Consider the following 14,180-nt stretch of genomic DNA (forward strand, 5'->3'; position numbering starts at 1 on the left):
AAACCTCTGGAAAAAGGCCATCTCCCCAGTCACTGTCATTTGCTACAGGTTTCCTGGCTTTATGCAGTCGTGTGACCAACTCTGCAGCTCAACTCAGTTTTGGACTGGAAGGCGTCTCTTGCTGTGTCTAGGGCGGATGGGATTACCCGCGGGGGTTCCCGGGCAGATCCCGAACAAGTGTGAAAAGCCTATCAGAGACCTGTGAAAACTGTAGGCTGCATGTCTCCACACGGAGAAAGTGCTGCTGTCCACTCTCTTCTCTTTCTCTTTTTGACCTTTCCACTCTCCTTCCTTTCTCTCTCACTTCCTCTCTCATTATGCTCTCCCATCTTTCACCTTCCCCTTCCTGACTCTAAAATCTGCTCCTGTGCACACCTTAACCAGTCCAATAAAGGTTGTAGGTTCAGATTAATCAAAGTATGTCTGCGTGACATGTTTTCACATGAAAGAAGGAAACATTTCCTGGCTTTCTAACACTGATGCTGGCAACTTCCTTTTTTATATGAACAAAAATGCACACACACTCAGTCACACAGTACTTTTTTTTCTCTTAGGAAGCAGGGCTTTTAAACAATAATGTGTTTAAAGCCCTGTCAAGGTCACTCTGGGTTCTGATTATTCTACTGTGAAAACAGGACTGTAGGTAGTTCTTATCTACACATATAAACCTGACATTTTTAGTGCAGAGAACCAGTTTGAATAATTCACACCACAGCAGGAATAACTGTCTCTCATATCTTACGCTTAGCAATACTTAAAGACAGCATCTTAGAATGTGTATTTCGTAAATACCACATAGTATCTCCGGTCTGCATCCATCCACCTCTGGCACAAACTGCTGTACCCATGTGGCAATGCAAATTAGAAGTAATGCACCAAAACCGCTGGATTCAGAGGACCACTTGCTGCCACCTGGTGCTCGTTGTTTGTTCATTCTCGTTCTCTTCTGTAATAATGCATAGCCAACTTGTTTGAGTAAAGGTCACATTTATTTTTTTCGGGGAAGGGGGGCATCCCTTACTTAAATGTGTGACAAGATGCACGAAAAGAGCAGAAAGAGAGATATTCACATATTCAAGAATGACAGCTCTTGAAACACTAAAGATGTTCACTTTGCAGTAATATTACAGTTTGAATGAATTCAAGAGACATTGAAGACAAAACACAACATTTATTTCTCTATTAGAGGTTTGTTTGTGTGTGTATCTGTGTGTTTGTGAACTTGAGGTCCATGACAGGATGTCCCAAACGGGCCTTCTCTCTCTCCTTAAGTGCTTCCTCCCTGGAACATGTGGGATTTTTAAGTGGAGACTCTGGGCGAAGGGTGTGTTCACTTCTTCTCTTGCTTGTCATTGTACTCCAGGAAGAAGTCGTTACAGGCCACAGTGAGAGCTCCAACCAAAATGATGAACTCTGTAAAATCTACCTCTCCATCATTGTTGGAATCCAGGTCTCCCATAATCTTCTCCACAGCTTCCTTATCCTGGGCATTCTGCACGTATCAAGATACAAAAAAAAGCAATGTCTTTTCTGTACACATAATCTACATTTGCATCTTCTCTTCCTAAGTATGAACATGTGCTTTCTTACCCCCAGATAGCTGCCAAGCTCTTTGGTAAGCATTTCTTTGAGCTCAACCTTGCTCAGTGTATATTTGTCCCCGTCATTTCCAGAGTACTTATGGAAGGTCTGGATCATGAGCTGCATGGCATTCTCCAGGGTGGAAGCATTCTCAGAGTTAGGCAAAGACATTCTGTAGAGGAACAGAAGGGTGGGTTGAAGATACAGTAAGAACAGTTCATGTCAGTACATGTGCTCTGTCAAGCATTGGGGGAAGCATGGAAGTCTAATGCAGAAAAAAATCAGGTGAGAAAAACCTGTCTGTCGTTCTGTTTTGCACTTAAATGTGTTTGCAAATATGCATTCAAGTAAGATGAGTTTTGCACACAGTATTTGGGCAGAAACCTTATCTAGCTTAACAGTTTCTTCATCGTGTCCTGGCCCTGATAAGATTTTGCCACAGATAAAAGGATCCTGCTCTGCCAAGGTTTTTGAACCTCCGGGAGTCCGGACATAGTCAGCAGCAACCGGACATGTGAGCCAGCTGATAAGAGTGAAACTCTAAGCTGGTTAAAAAGCCCATCCACTGGAGAAGATGTATCGGGGACACACAGTGGCAACCTGATCTGGCTTTTACTTTAGCTTTACCGGATAGCAAAAAAAACACCACAAACAGGTGTAGGTCCTACCTTTGTTGAACCTGTATCACCTGTGAACTGTGAAGACTTTTCCTAATTGTCAATCACAGCTTATAGTAGTTTTCACATAGATTTTATTTCCCAAAACAAATCAGCAGGATGTAAAAATGACTAAAAATGCATTTTTGGCATGCTATGTCTTTCCGATGTCTAGTTAACCAGTGAAATTGTTTTTTAGAACTTATCAGTGAATCAACTGAAAGTTCTCCCTGTCCTTAGTGCTCTACACGAAGGTACTCGACAAGTGATGAACTAACAGACATGCTCTAGCTGCATCAGCACCAGTATGCAATCATAATTGGGAAAAAAGACAACAGAGAAATGTGGAGACAGTTGAAATCTGTCCCTCTGTTTCTTACCTGAGTGGAGGATTAGTGCTGGCCTGCTGCTCAGGTGCAAAGAGAGGAGGTAAAAGCAACTGTTAAGGAGGATGAGGACTACACCGTCTTAAATACATCCCTTACTCCACCCATCCCACTTACCCCTTCCTCCTCCTTCTCTACCCCCTCCACCTGTTGCCCCTCTCCTCTCTACCTTCTCTGTTTACGCCAGAGACACCTGCTATCCGCTAATTGGACATACACAAGAGCCGGTTGCAGCTACAGAAAGACTTAAGGTAAATTGAGGTATTCACAATAAGTCTACAAGCCAAACCTGCCCTAATGTGCTCAAATGTGTTGAAATAAGAAAACTCACTAAAAAGAGAAGAAGTGCTGGAGAAAAGATCTATTTGTTTCCAAATATTCATACGTTGTCTAAACTCACTCGACCAACTGCGCGCTCCAAGCACAATGGGCTGTTGTGCAGTGACAGTGACATATTGCTTACCGTGTCACAGGTTGCTATTGAAATAGTGGATTACCCTGCTCCTCTGTTGTGCAACCGCTTTGTACTTCATGTCAAAACAAAGGAAAGGCTTGCAGGAAGTGCTTAAAATACTGCTATACCAAGGCAAAGATTAATAACTCAATAGCTTATCCAAAAGCACCTGGTTTCAAGCAGCAAAAACATTGTTAGGTTAATTGTAGGGGTAGGATGTTCACTGGAGGAGGGGGGTGCGGCGGAGGCTCATGCTTGTTATATTATCCGAAGGATCAGAGTAGCACCGATGAATGAAGCCATCGCACCTGGCAGTCATGCAGAGAAATCCCCACACAAAGGAGAACATGACAATGCGAGGACACACACACACACGAGCACTTTCACAAGCTTGTTCACACCTTTGGCTTCAAAATACACCATACATGCAAAAAAAAAAAGCACAAATAAAGACATATTTGAACAGGAACAGAAAAAATTCTTGAAATAGTTCAAGACACACCTTTAAAGCTGCACACCACCCTTACACAAACCACGTGAAGAAAACCGAGAAGCAAGAACAGAGAACTGGAACAGAAACATACTTTAAATAGTTCGTGTGAGGCATCCACCGGACTTGGAGACATCTGGATAATGGTGAGAGCGAGAGCCAAAGACCATGAAAGTAATTGCGTTTCTGAATGAATGATAGACAGGCTTGTGCTTAAAATTAAACATTAAAGCTTTTCATATGAAGAGATCATGTTTTAAAGTGCAGTGATGGTAAAGCATCTTCTCATTAATGAGTCTTTGGAGCATCATACTGTGCCAGTAAGGGGGGTAGCACGGAGTGTGTGTGCACATTCGTATACACCGAATGTATAGAGTTGCTGAGTGAAGGGTGGTGCACAATAGAAAGTGTAGACTGTATATCAGGATCAGGTTGCAATAAGTGATACATCTAAAGGGTGCTGAGTTTGACTAGTCAGGGATGTCGCAGCTATATTTAGCAAGTGCTGCTGGAAAGGAGCGGGCATGATTCAATTAGTGTCAAATCATGACAGAGAAACTACTGCACTTATAAAGTACTTCCGCACATGTAGAAAGAAAGGAAATGTATATGAGAAAGGGAGGTTCAAAGGTGAAATCTTAAAAGACTGACAAATGTGCAACAGCAGCAACCACAGACCAAAAAAAAACAATTTAATTTTAATATAAAGCTTTTATTTTGAAAACATTGGTATAAAATGTAGGATTGGTATAAAAAAGACCAGCTCAGAATCCTTCAGTGACAGTGTTACTACATAAAGGTTCATTTGGACAGACATTAAGATCTAGTATAGCCGGTTAACTATCTCAGAGAAAATCATTATGATCTGATGTATACATGGTGGCTGGAATGTTTGGAAATGAAAAAAAAAGACATTTAATAAGCTCAAAAAGAAAAAAACATGGCTGAATGCAGATCCTCTCCAAATACTGCAACTTCAAGAGCATCTACGATGAATCTGGATTGCTTTCAGTCTTGCGCTGACTCATGGAGTTAGCCAAGTAACCTATCAGGGTAAGGTATTCCTCGAAGCTGACCTTTCCATCGCTGTTTTCATCCAGTCCCCTCTGCATCTCCTTAACAGCAGAGGAGTTGCTTGCATCCTGAGTTTAAAAACAATAAAACAAATATTAAAGAGATTAGAGATTACAACTGCTTTTAAATTCATGTTCTAATATACTGGCAGCATGACGGACAACCACAAAACACTTACTTCCATGACACCACTGAGGTTTTTCTCCACCAGTTTCTGGAAAGATTTGCTGTCTAGGTTCTCCTTCCCCCTGGAAGATTTAACAAACGTGGTCACCAACGTCTTAATAGCGGACTCCATATCTGTATAAGAGAGTGAGACAAGGACAAAGCAGAAAAGAGAATTTAGGACAGATAAGGACATATCTTAGAAGACTCTCAGACTCTCAAACACTGTGCCATGAGATACTTTTCCTGTGAACTTTAATAATATCATAATGCAAAAAACTAAACAGAGCATTGAGTGGATGAGACGCTTATTTCATATTGAGCATTTCATGCTTTGTTTGGTTCTGATTGTGAAAAAGAGTAATGTCAGCTGTGAGTTTGTGGAAGGCTTGTGCACAACTATGTGACCTTTAACTCCATACAACCAAATTATAAAGCATATTATGATGTATTTAAATTGACAAACATGTCATTTATAATACCTGATGATTTTAAAAAGGCAAAACCCAGACAGAAAAAAAATCCCCCTAAGACCCTCTTGTCCTCTGTGGGAAGAACAGAAGTGAAGAGGAAATCCTGGGATTTCTTCTGACGCCACATTTGCAATAGTTTGACAAACAGATAACATGTGCTTTCTTTTCAAAATGGTGCAGCTTCCACGTTTTCTAGGGACAAGGGAACTTAAGTGATCATTCATTTATTCATATATTTTTTGCAGATAATATGATAATATTGCTAAAAATCGAATTGTTTCTTCAATGTCAGATTCTTAACTTCACATCAGTGGGATTGCAGAAATGTACAGTATTTTCTAACCCCCTAAAAACAAACCTTTTACTCAGTGTCCTTTGCAGTGGGCAGCAAGACTTACTAACTCCCATTTTTAACCATTTGTCCCATTCAGAAACCAGAGGACCAAGTGAGGCAGGAAGGACTTTACTCATACTTGTAGAAGCGAAGTCAGACTTACAGATGTCAGCGGACGAGGTGGACAAGGTTGAGAAGTTAGGGCGGGAAGGCGAGAGCTCAGAGGACATACCAGCTTCTGAGGAGCCTGAGCTGGGATTAAGTGACCCATGGTCATGACAAGCAATGTGTAATGTGGAAATTTAACAATTTATTCATTTAACAAGCAGGGGCCTCAGTAGCATACGGAAGAACCATACACAGCCACGACAGCCTGGCACCTCCTCCTCATGCTGCTCACAAACTTGGTCCAGCTTGGTCTGGGATGGCATCTCATTCTTCAACCAGCAATTGTCACAAGTCAGCCAGTGTGGTTGTGTTGGACGCTATGGCCCAAACAGCGCGCACAAGCTGATCCCACAAGTGTTTAACGGTGTTGAGGTCAGGGCTGCAGGCAGGTTCTTCCATCCTCTCCACACCCAAATTCTTCAGATAGTCGCTGATAAACCCTGCTCTGTGGGAGCGAGTGTTGTCACGTTCGAGCACAGAGGTCAGTTGCTAAACCTCATCTTGATATCTTTGTATTGCGAGTGCCTCCAACGACGACAATCCATGTTTATCCAGTGAGGGAGATGCTGCCTCACAAAATCACACCTCCTCTACCCTACAGTGATGAAGGATGGTCATATCAGCCTTCCTGGCAGTTCTATGAGACCAGCGACTGGCTGTGTGCTGTCTTTTCTGGATTGTCTGGGTAGAGACCCCTCGGCCATACCGTCCTGCAAACCTTGACTGCAAATCTGTTAAAGGCTGCCTCTGGTTCCTAAGTGCTAATAGGGTGAGGAAATGATCTTCTTATGTAGTAGCCTTCTTGGGACGTCTATTTCGTGGCCTGACTCTGATATAACCTGTTAGATGGAGCTTGGCCTTCAGTTTGGAGATGGCACTGAAGAACAATCCAAATGATACTGCAAATTGGTTTTGTGCAACACCCACTTGAAGTTGTCCTATAGAACAAGCCTAATTCAGATCAGTCAAACATGGCGTGCTTGGAGTAGACACCAGTTGACCGCTGTAGCAAGGCCTGCTAATCACAGACAGTTAGACACTTGATAGCCAGAACTGGAGTACCAAAAGTTCAAAACAAGAGTCAGTAGCAGAACAAGCTATTTGGCATTAGCAGAGAAGATTTGGCAACTTTTTCATGGGCGCAACCCATGTGGTACTATTTAGGGGGAAATGAACAGACTTTAATGGTATAAGATTTCCCAAGAAGCATTGTTACAACAAATAAATAACAGACCAATCCATGACTTGGATCCGGATACACCGAGTCCTTATTATAGCTAATTTAATAAGTTGAGACATATTCTTCAAGACTGGGCAGTCCATTGAAGTAACAAATGAGATTATTCTTTTTCAACATCAGAGGAGAAAATTATGTGAGATTTCTGTTAAACAGCGTGCAGGAAGGCTGCCTCAATCTGCTGAGACCAGTGAAGGTCTGTGCACTGTAGATGAGCTGATGTTTCCTTTCCCACAACTTCAGAGCCCCGCCTTGTTGTCATCTTGCTTGAGCTCAGGCTCCTTAAAAGCCTGAATGTCGTCCTCTGAGCGTTTGCCTTGCTTTTTTAATCAAAAAGTTCAACGATGTGAGGTTTTTTTTTAGTTTTTTTTTTTAAAAACAATGTTTATGTGTTCAGTCGTAACTGTTTTAATGTTAAATAAAAAGAACTTTTTTAGCAGAAATGAAACCAATATCATTTCATCACATCATTCTGTCATCACGCAAGACTCCATGTTCATGACAAGGGGCAAACAATTAAACAAAGAAAAACAAAAAATTTAATGAATAACAATTTTTTTTTCTTCTTTCAACTACAACACTTAAAATACCTTTTAAAAAATCCTTGTTTGATATTTAGTTTTAGAAAATTATTGTTCAAGTGGATTTTGAAAGTGCATTCAAATTGGTTTATGTAAGTGTCAAAAATGTGAGACACACAATTGACGTCAGCACGGAAGGGGAAGAGGGGGAATGGGGAGCGATGAGGGGACCCAGGTTGGATGCTGGTGGAGGTAAACAGAGCAAAAGAGAGGGAGTGAGGGGAGGCTGAAGAGATGGGGAGTCTCTAAAGGTAAACACAATGGGAGCTGTGATCTCTGACGGTGGACATCTGATCCCCAAAAGCGAACAGGAGGCTGCGAGATCAGATTACTGCCTAATGCCCGACTGCAGCAGCACACACTACCGCGCACTGTAGGAACACAAGTACGCACTGAAATATGTCACCCAACTAGTGAGCCAAACACTAACAGATAACCTGAATGCCAACGTCACATCCTGCACTCACTGAGCAAACCAAAAGCAAACCATTTACAATCTCACTGGATGCCAAATCCGGTAGCTCTAATAAATAAAAAAACAGCAACATCAACACAGCACACACTGGAAATATGACAGAAAGCTAAAAAACAAAACTCTACTGATCTATTTTAAGCATGCAACTAATTAATTCCATTAGTCTGTTTTTAAAAGCAGGCACAATAATAAAAACAACTATTTAAAATACTGTAATTAATGATGATAAAATAACATTTAGACACTGCAGTTACAGAGTCCCGGCTCACTGTCACACTGTCAGGGTTTTCTGAGACATTTCAACATAGCCGTGCCATTATTAGGAACACTGGTGCTTTCCCCACTGTGACAAATATCTGCTGTGAAAATGTCTGTGGTTTCATGTGTGACACAGAGATGATATATATACATATATTTATATATATGCATATATATTCTCAAATGAGCTGGTGGTGCATGCTTTTTATTTAAAATGCAACGCACCAAGAAAAGGCAGGAACTGCTCCCAGCTGCAAAGGATTACAAGTAATTGTGGTAAAAAAAAAAAAAAAAAAAAGATCTGGGGCCACGTCAGAGCCCTGTACCTCTAACAAATAAACAACTAACAAAAAATAACATGTAAAAAACAACACAAAGAAATAACCATAGTAATTTGACTGAAGTACACAATTACTATGCAGATTAATCAGGGAGATTTTCAGTTATTTTCTGTTGCATGTGCACATTATGTTTCCAAGCACAATTTGACTAACACAGGGGTCTTTTAAGGTCACTCCCATGAAGTTTTCTCTTGTCTCAACAAAGTAGAATTCCAAGGCAATGGCTTGCAGAAAACAAAAGCCCTGAATGAAAGCTGAAGATACTTGAGCAGCATTGATAAGTATCTCAGCAGCGTGGGGGCGAGGTCTTGCTGCAGGATTTCCAGTGTGTATTGGAAACTACCACAAAGCAGCAGTGGACACTGGATGGGTAATAATCATTGGTGCCTGGAGTGATGTTGCTGAGGTAACTTTAGAAGCTGGTAAATCTCCCATCTGACACTGATGTCATGCCTCACCGCTCACACTACTCACCTACTCTGGCCCACACGAGAACACATAGACATACAGAAAGACGGAAAAGCACACACACATATGCAGAAACACACTCATCTAAAGAAGGACAATGCCAATTAGGACTTCTGTTGCATTAACCTAATTACTGGGTGAATGAGAGCAGGCACCCAAACCCTGGATTTTGTTTCATGTCTCCCTGCCATGCCAGCACACACTGACACACACACACACAACTCTTTTCAACATTCAAGTTAGCATCTGTCATCAGCCTGCTGCTCATTATTATTTAATACGTTACTATAATTGTCTTAACACCTTCCTAACATCCTCCACAAGTCAAACAGCTTGGGAGCAGGCTGTTTACAGGCCATATATCAAAATGCTCGACAGGCCACAATCCATTAGCATCTCTCCTGAATGTAACAAGATGAGCAGAAAACCAAGAAGGCTCCAGTATGAACCGGAGACATCAGGGCCACAAAAATCCAAAATGAGTAGAAAGGAACATGTGGCAGGGCCGTATTTGTCTGATAAGGGCAGGGAGCGTGTAATGACGACAATCGTGGCTCTTGTACAAGCTCTTAGTGCATACACATTCCAACTCTGAGTGTGGAGATGGTGATTAGAGAGAAGGCAGTTAGTTGTCAAACAGAAGCAATGTGTTTTCTAGTGATTTGTCAGTTGCAAGTGTAATGATTAAATGGAAATTGAAACATCTGATACAGACATTTGAACAGGAATATACTTTTCATATTGTTGGTATGAGGGGTTTTTTTTAATGACATTTTTTTTTGCATTTTACACAGAGTGGTTCAGCAGCTGCTAATGTGCTTGTGAGCATCATGGATTATTACCAGTAAGAGAAGAGAAGAGCTAGATTTTTCCTGTTTTAAACATCTTTAGAAGCCTAAAGTTACAAAATCATCCAGCACTCACAAAAGAAAAAAAAAGAAGAATTCAAGTTTTAAACAATAAATATTAAATAAATTAATAATGACAGTTATTTTTTATATCACCGGTGTATTATAACATGCAGCCCATTAAGCTCCCTTAATGGGCTGCATACACACTGTAGCTACATGAACTCCTGAATTAACGGAATAACATGAATATTGAGCAGACCTAGCAAAAGAGAGGGAGGTAATGTGAGGTAATGTGAGGTAATGAGCGCTGAAACTAGATGAGACTTGTCATGTGCAAACCAGTTTTAACTCAGTAAGTCCATCTAACCCACCCCTCACTACTCCACTAAAGAAGGCAAACTGAGAACGCGAAAACCGAGAAAGTTTGAGCATGCTTCCCATCTCAGACCAAACGGATCTCTCTTTTTTTTTCCGTCTTCTTCTGCGATGGCAACGGACGTGAGCAACCATTGATCCTTGTGGGTGACCAGCTCCACCCTGGTCGTGTTGTTTGCACTAGGTGTGACTGACTCACTTCCCCCGTGAGCATACCTGTCATCGCCCAGGTCGCTATTTCTCCTCTGCTTCATTAACTACACCGGGTCGAAGCCATTCGAGTCTCACTACCGGAGTCTTATCATAACGTTAATAATTCACAGTGATGAGAGCCAAATCTGACTGTCGTTACAACGGTCACATTATGACTGACTAACGGGGCGATAACAGCCTCGGCGCACACGCCAAAACTAGTAAGCGCCGCGCGTAACGGAGATGTTAGGGGCTTGCCCACGTCGCACATTTACATTTAGCCCTAACTAATCCTCACAATTTGTAGAGTGACCACAGGCAGGAGTGACACACAGCAGATAAATAAGTAAACGCGACTCGAGACTCCGGTTTCTGTGTAAGTGTAAAGGGATTGGGGTTACATTACCAAGAAGATGAACCCGATCCCTGTGGCCACCAAGCTGGGTAATGACAATAGAGAGGCTGGCAAGTAATAGAAAATTGATGACACGGTGCAGAAAATAAGTTCAAGTTTTAAATTTTTTGTGTTGAGTAGAAAGGTTTGAACTCGCAATTTAAAAAAGAAACAGCTGAATTTATTAATGAAGAGAACTCGTAATGGAGAGAGAAAAAAGCACTCACCTTTGAGAGCGAGAACAAAAGCCTATATAAACTGTCTCAGCAAATGCTCTGCTTCTTTCTTTCAGATCCTCCTCGCAAGGCTTCCTCTAGATTAAGCAGCTACACATATCTTTTCCGTGATTTAACTTCTGACTCAAGCCAGTTTTTTTCACAGTTTTAGGGCGTGTGCCTGGGAGAGGAGGAATGTGGAAAGAGGCGCAGCTTGAGCAACGCAGCAATATTTTCTTAACAAAGATTTCCGTTGTTCCACAAAAGAGTCTAAAAAAGCGTTTTTGATTACAAAAAACTTGCGGCCTTTCTGCTTCTGTTTTATACTCACACCCGCATCTTTGCTATTTTTTTAAATATATACATGTATTATATTATATTGTACTTTTTTTCTGGCACAACACAGTTTCTCTCAACAAGTAGGGACAAGAGCGCGCGCATGTTTTAAGCGCGTGTGTGTTCAAAGTCTTACGAACAGACAGATGCAGTCAAGCCACACCCTGAAAGTGGTTCAAAGAGTGGAAAGATGGAGTTATGTAGCAAAAAAGAAGACCCCCCCCCCCCCCCCCACACACACACACACACACACACATACAAAGTAACGAATGAAAGACTGGACAGCAGAGAACACAGAACTATCCTGTTACATTTTATTCAGATTTTTCCCTAAACACCACCTCTGTTGGCGTCCGGAGGGGAGATGATGATTTCCAGGAATTAGGAAGCCAGGAATGCGCACGCACGCACACACACGCACACACACACGCGGCTGTAACACACTACATTCCTATTCTGCAGTTTCATCATAGGACTGTGAGCACGCCGGGCTTAAAGCATGTGTGTTTTCGCTGCGGGCTGGGATTTGTTCTAAAACTACCGAAACCGTGTAGTGTTATGTAAAAGTGAAGTGACTGAATCTACCTGAGAGCCTCTTGAAACATGGGAGGTGGAAATGAAACACAAAGTATTGACTAAAAACACATGACTGTGAAACTGAAACGGGCTTTAGGGAGTTTTTCATCTGGCTGAAATCCCGTTTTTTTTAACTACATGGCACACAGGCGACACAGTAACACACAGAACTGCGAAAGAAAGAGTATCCGAGGACACTCTTATTGGCTAAACCTCCCATGCTTGCTCGCAAGTTGCCCAATCAGCTGCCAGAATTCCAAGAAGTTGAGCTCTCCATCATTGTTCTTGTCCAATGAGCTCATAAGTTGGTCAATGGCAGCAGGGTCATCAGCTTTCTGCAGGAAAACAGGAAATCACATGTATCCAATATTAAAAAAGAACCGTCTCAGTCCGTGGATAATGCAAAAAATTCGGTTAACACTGGTCATGTGTATGGAGCGAGAGATCAGAGGCAAGCAGAACACACTGGCATGCAAACGAGTTAAAAAAAAATCATGCTTCATCAGCAGAAGTGGTTTGGCACAGAACTCTATTGACTCTGTCCCCATCTAGTGGTCATTGCGATTATTACAACTATTCAAACAAGAAGAAGCATGTGGAATTTTCCACACTGTGGGTAAAGCAGACCTTTATCCTTCGAACATGTAGAGCACAGACAAGACAGTCTCAACAACGCAATACTTTTTTTTTTGAGGGGGGGGACATTTAGTGTGAAACATTAAATGGAGAGTAATATCCTGTCCCAATATGAGATGATGCAACTGCTCATTCATGGTCAAGATCACAGGCAGGAGAGCTGTTAAATGACTCAAAACTCCAGTAAGACTGCAACTGTTGATGAGAGCTCACATAGATGATGACTAACGCTTAATAACATCAGCTTCCCCCTTATGATTAATTTCGTGAGAAACAAAACTCAGTTTGAGTAAATTGAGTCTCCCTGATTATACTTTAATAATGAAACTGCGGGTCTTCAAACTGATATCTAAGTATGGTACTTTGTGTTGCATCTGGTCTTTTTTTCAGCGTAGTCAGCGTACAATAAGTGCTAACAGTTAGTAGCCTGCAGCCTAAATCCGCATATAAACTGTCTGTAAGTACAGAACCAATAGTCAATGCAAAAAAGAAAACAGGCATCTATAGAAATAGAAAATGTAATAGATACTTAAGTAAAGCCACCAACCTGCTGTGACTATTAGATCAATGAATAAGAGGTACAAATGAAACTACTGTGCACTGATTTTACCTTGACGAAGTTAAGGAGCTCTGATGACACCAGTCTGTAAAACTCATCTCTGCTCAGCGTGTCAGAGGAACCATCCCTGCCAGCACAGGCCTTTAATGGTCGACTCTTTTAAAAGCATATACTGAAGTTCAACAGAATTCTAACATTGATTTGGAATAAAAGACAGTGGAAACTCACCAGCTGTGTGTGTGTAGGTATTTGGTAAGTACAAACGTCTTTCTTCTCCTTTTGTACCCTGCTGTTGACGGATTAAGTAGATAAATCATTGGAATTGTTAAAAGTGTAAACCATATTTCCAAAGAAACCACAAATGTTTTTCCATGACACAGCTGTGTTTTCAGATGCACACACAGCTTGTAGCCAATCTTTGAAGAAGGATGGATTACTAGATGCATCATCTCATTCAGGAAAACCACCACAAGACTGAGAAGTGAAGTTAAGCGAGGTTAACATTAACATTCTGCGCTGCCTGTGAACTATTTTTAATCATTTTTGCGGGTCATCCCAGTGCACAGACAGTTTATTTCCTTTGCTTCTTGTGAGTATGAAAATGTGGGCAGAATGCTGTGGAGAGCAAAAAGTAGAGCAGTACATCAGGTATATAATTATACTGTCTGTATATGGAAACTTTTGAATGAGGATGAGAATGAGGCACTTGGGTTTTACCTCATAAAATTTTTTTTTTAAACTCTAAAGCTCTGACAGGATGTGCACAATTGGCATATTAGGGAGGCAGTTAGCACTAACAAGCACATCGGCTTTATCATCCAAATATCCCCTCTTCTAGTTTTTGTTTCTCTGCTGTATGACGCACACACCCAGACACACACATCTTTATCCCCTTATACTTGAAA

General features: G+C 41.4%; 2 protein-coding genes across 3 annotated transcripts; both read right to left on the bottom strand.

Moving 5' to 3' along the window:
* Positions 1-970: 970 nt before the first annotated feature.
* s100t (S100 calcium binding protein T) lies at positions 971-3,679 on the bottom strand. The gene is made up of 4 exons (XM_026183542.2): positions 3,662-3,679; positions 2,618-2,643; positions 1,591-1,753; positions 971-1,492 (listed from the first exon to the last, which is right to left on the bottom strand). Exons 3-4 carry the CDS (start codon positions 1,750-1,752, stop codon positions 1,331-1,333), a joined length of 324 nt encoding a protein of 107 aa, XP_026039327.1. The 5' UTR covers position 1,753; positions 2,618-2,643; positions 3,662-3,679; the 3' UTR covers positions 971-1,330.
* A 579-nt stretch (positions 3,680-4,258) lies between these two features.
* On the bottom strand, positions 4,259-11,601 carry LOC113031456 (protein S100-A16). 2 transcript variants are annotated; one of them, XM_080308307.1, is made up of 4 exons: positions 11,181-11,313; positions 10,966-11,021; positions 4,820-4,941; positions 4,259-4,709 (listed from the first exon to the last, which is right to left on the bottom strand). In XM_080308307.1, exons 3-4 carry the CDS (start codon positions 4,937-4,939, stop codon positions 4,554-4,556), a joined length of 276 nt encoding a protein of 91 aa, XP_080164433.1. In that variant the 5' UTR covers positions 4,940-4,941; positions 10,966-11,021; positions 11,181-11,313; the 3' UTR covers positions 4,259-4,553. The 2 variants fall into 2 exon arrangements, with proteins under 2 accessions (XP_080164433.1, XP_026039329.2); XM_026183544.2 differs by lacking the exon at positions 10,966-11,021 and having other exon boundaries at positions 11,181-11,601.
* Between the last annotated feature and the right edge of the window lie 2,579 nt (positions 11,602-14,180).

The sequence above is a fragment of the Astatotilapia calliptera genome, chromosome 11, assembly GCF_964374335.1.
Source record: "Astatotilapia calliptera chromosome 11, fAstCal68.1, whole genome shotgun sequence".
Lineage (NCBI taxonomy): Eukaryota > Metazoa > Chordata > Actinopteri > Cichliformes > Cichlidae > Astatotilapia > Astatotilapia calliptera.

Bases quoted from the DNA above. Each gene is read 5' to 3' on its own strand.
- s100t (XM_026183542.2), bottom strand. From the start codon at position 1,752: ATGTCTTTGCCTAACTCTGAGAATGCTTCCACCCTGGAGAATGCCATG. The intron at 1,493-1,590 runs GTAAGAAAGCAC...TGATACGTGCAG, and splicing joins AGCTTGGCAGCTATCTGGGG to AATGCCCAGGATAAGGAAGC.
- LOC113031456 (XM_026183544.2), bottom strand. From the start codon at position 4,939: ATGGAGTCCGCTATTAAGACGTTGGTGACCACGTTTGTTAAATCTTCC. The intron at 4,710-4,819 runs GTAAGTGTTTTG...TTTTAAACTCAG, and splicing joins ACCTCAGTGGTGTCATGGAA to GATGCAAGCAACTCCTCTGC.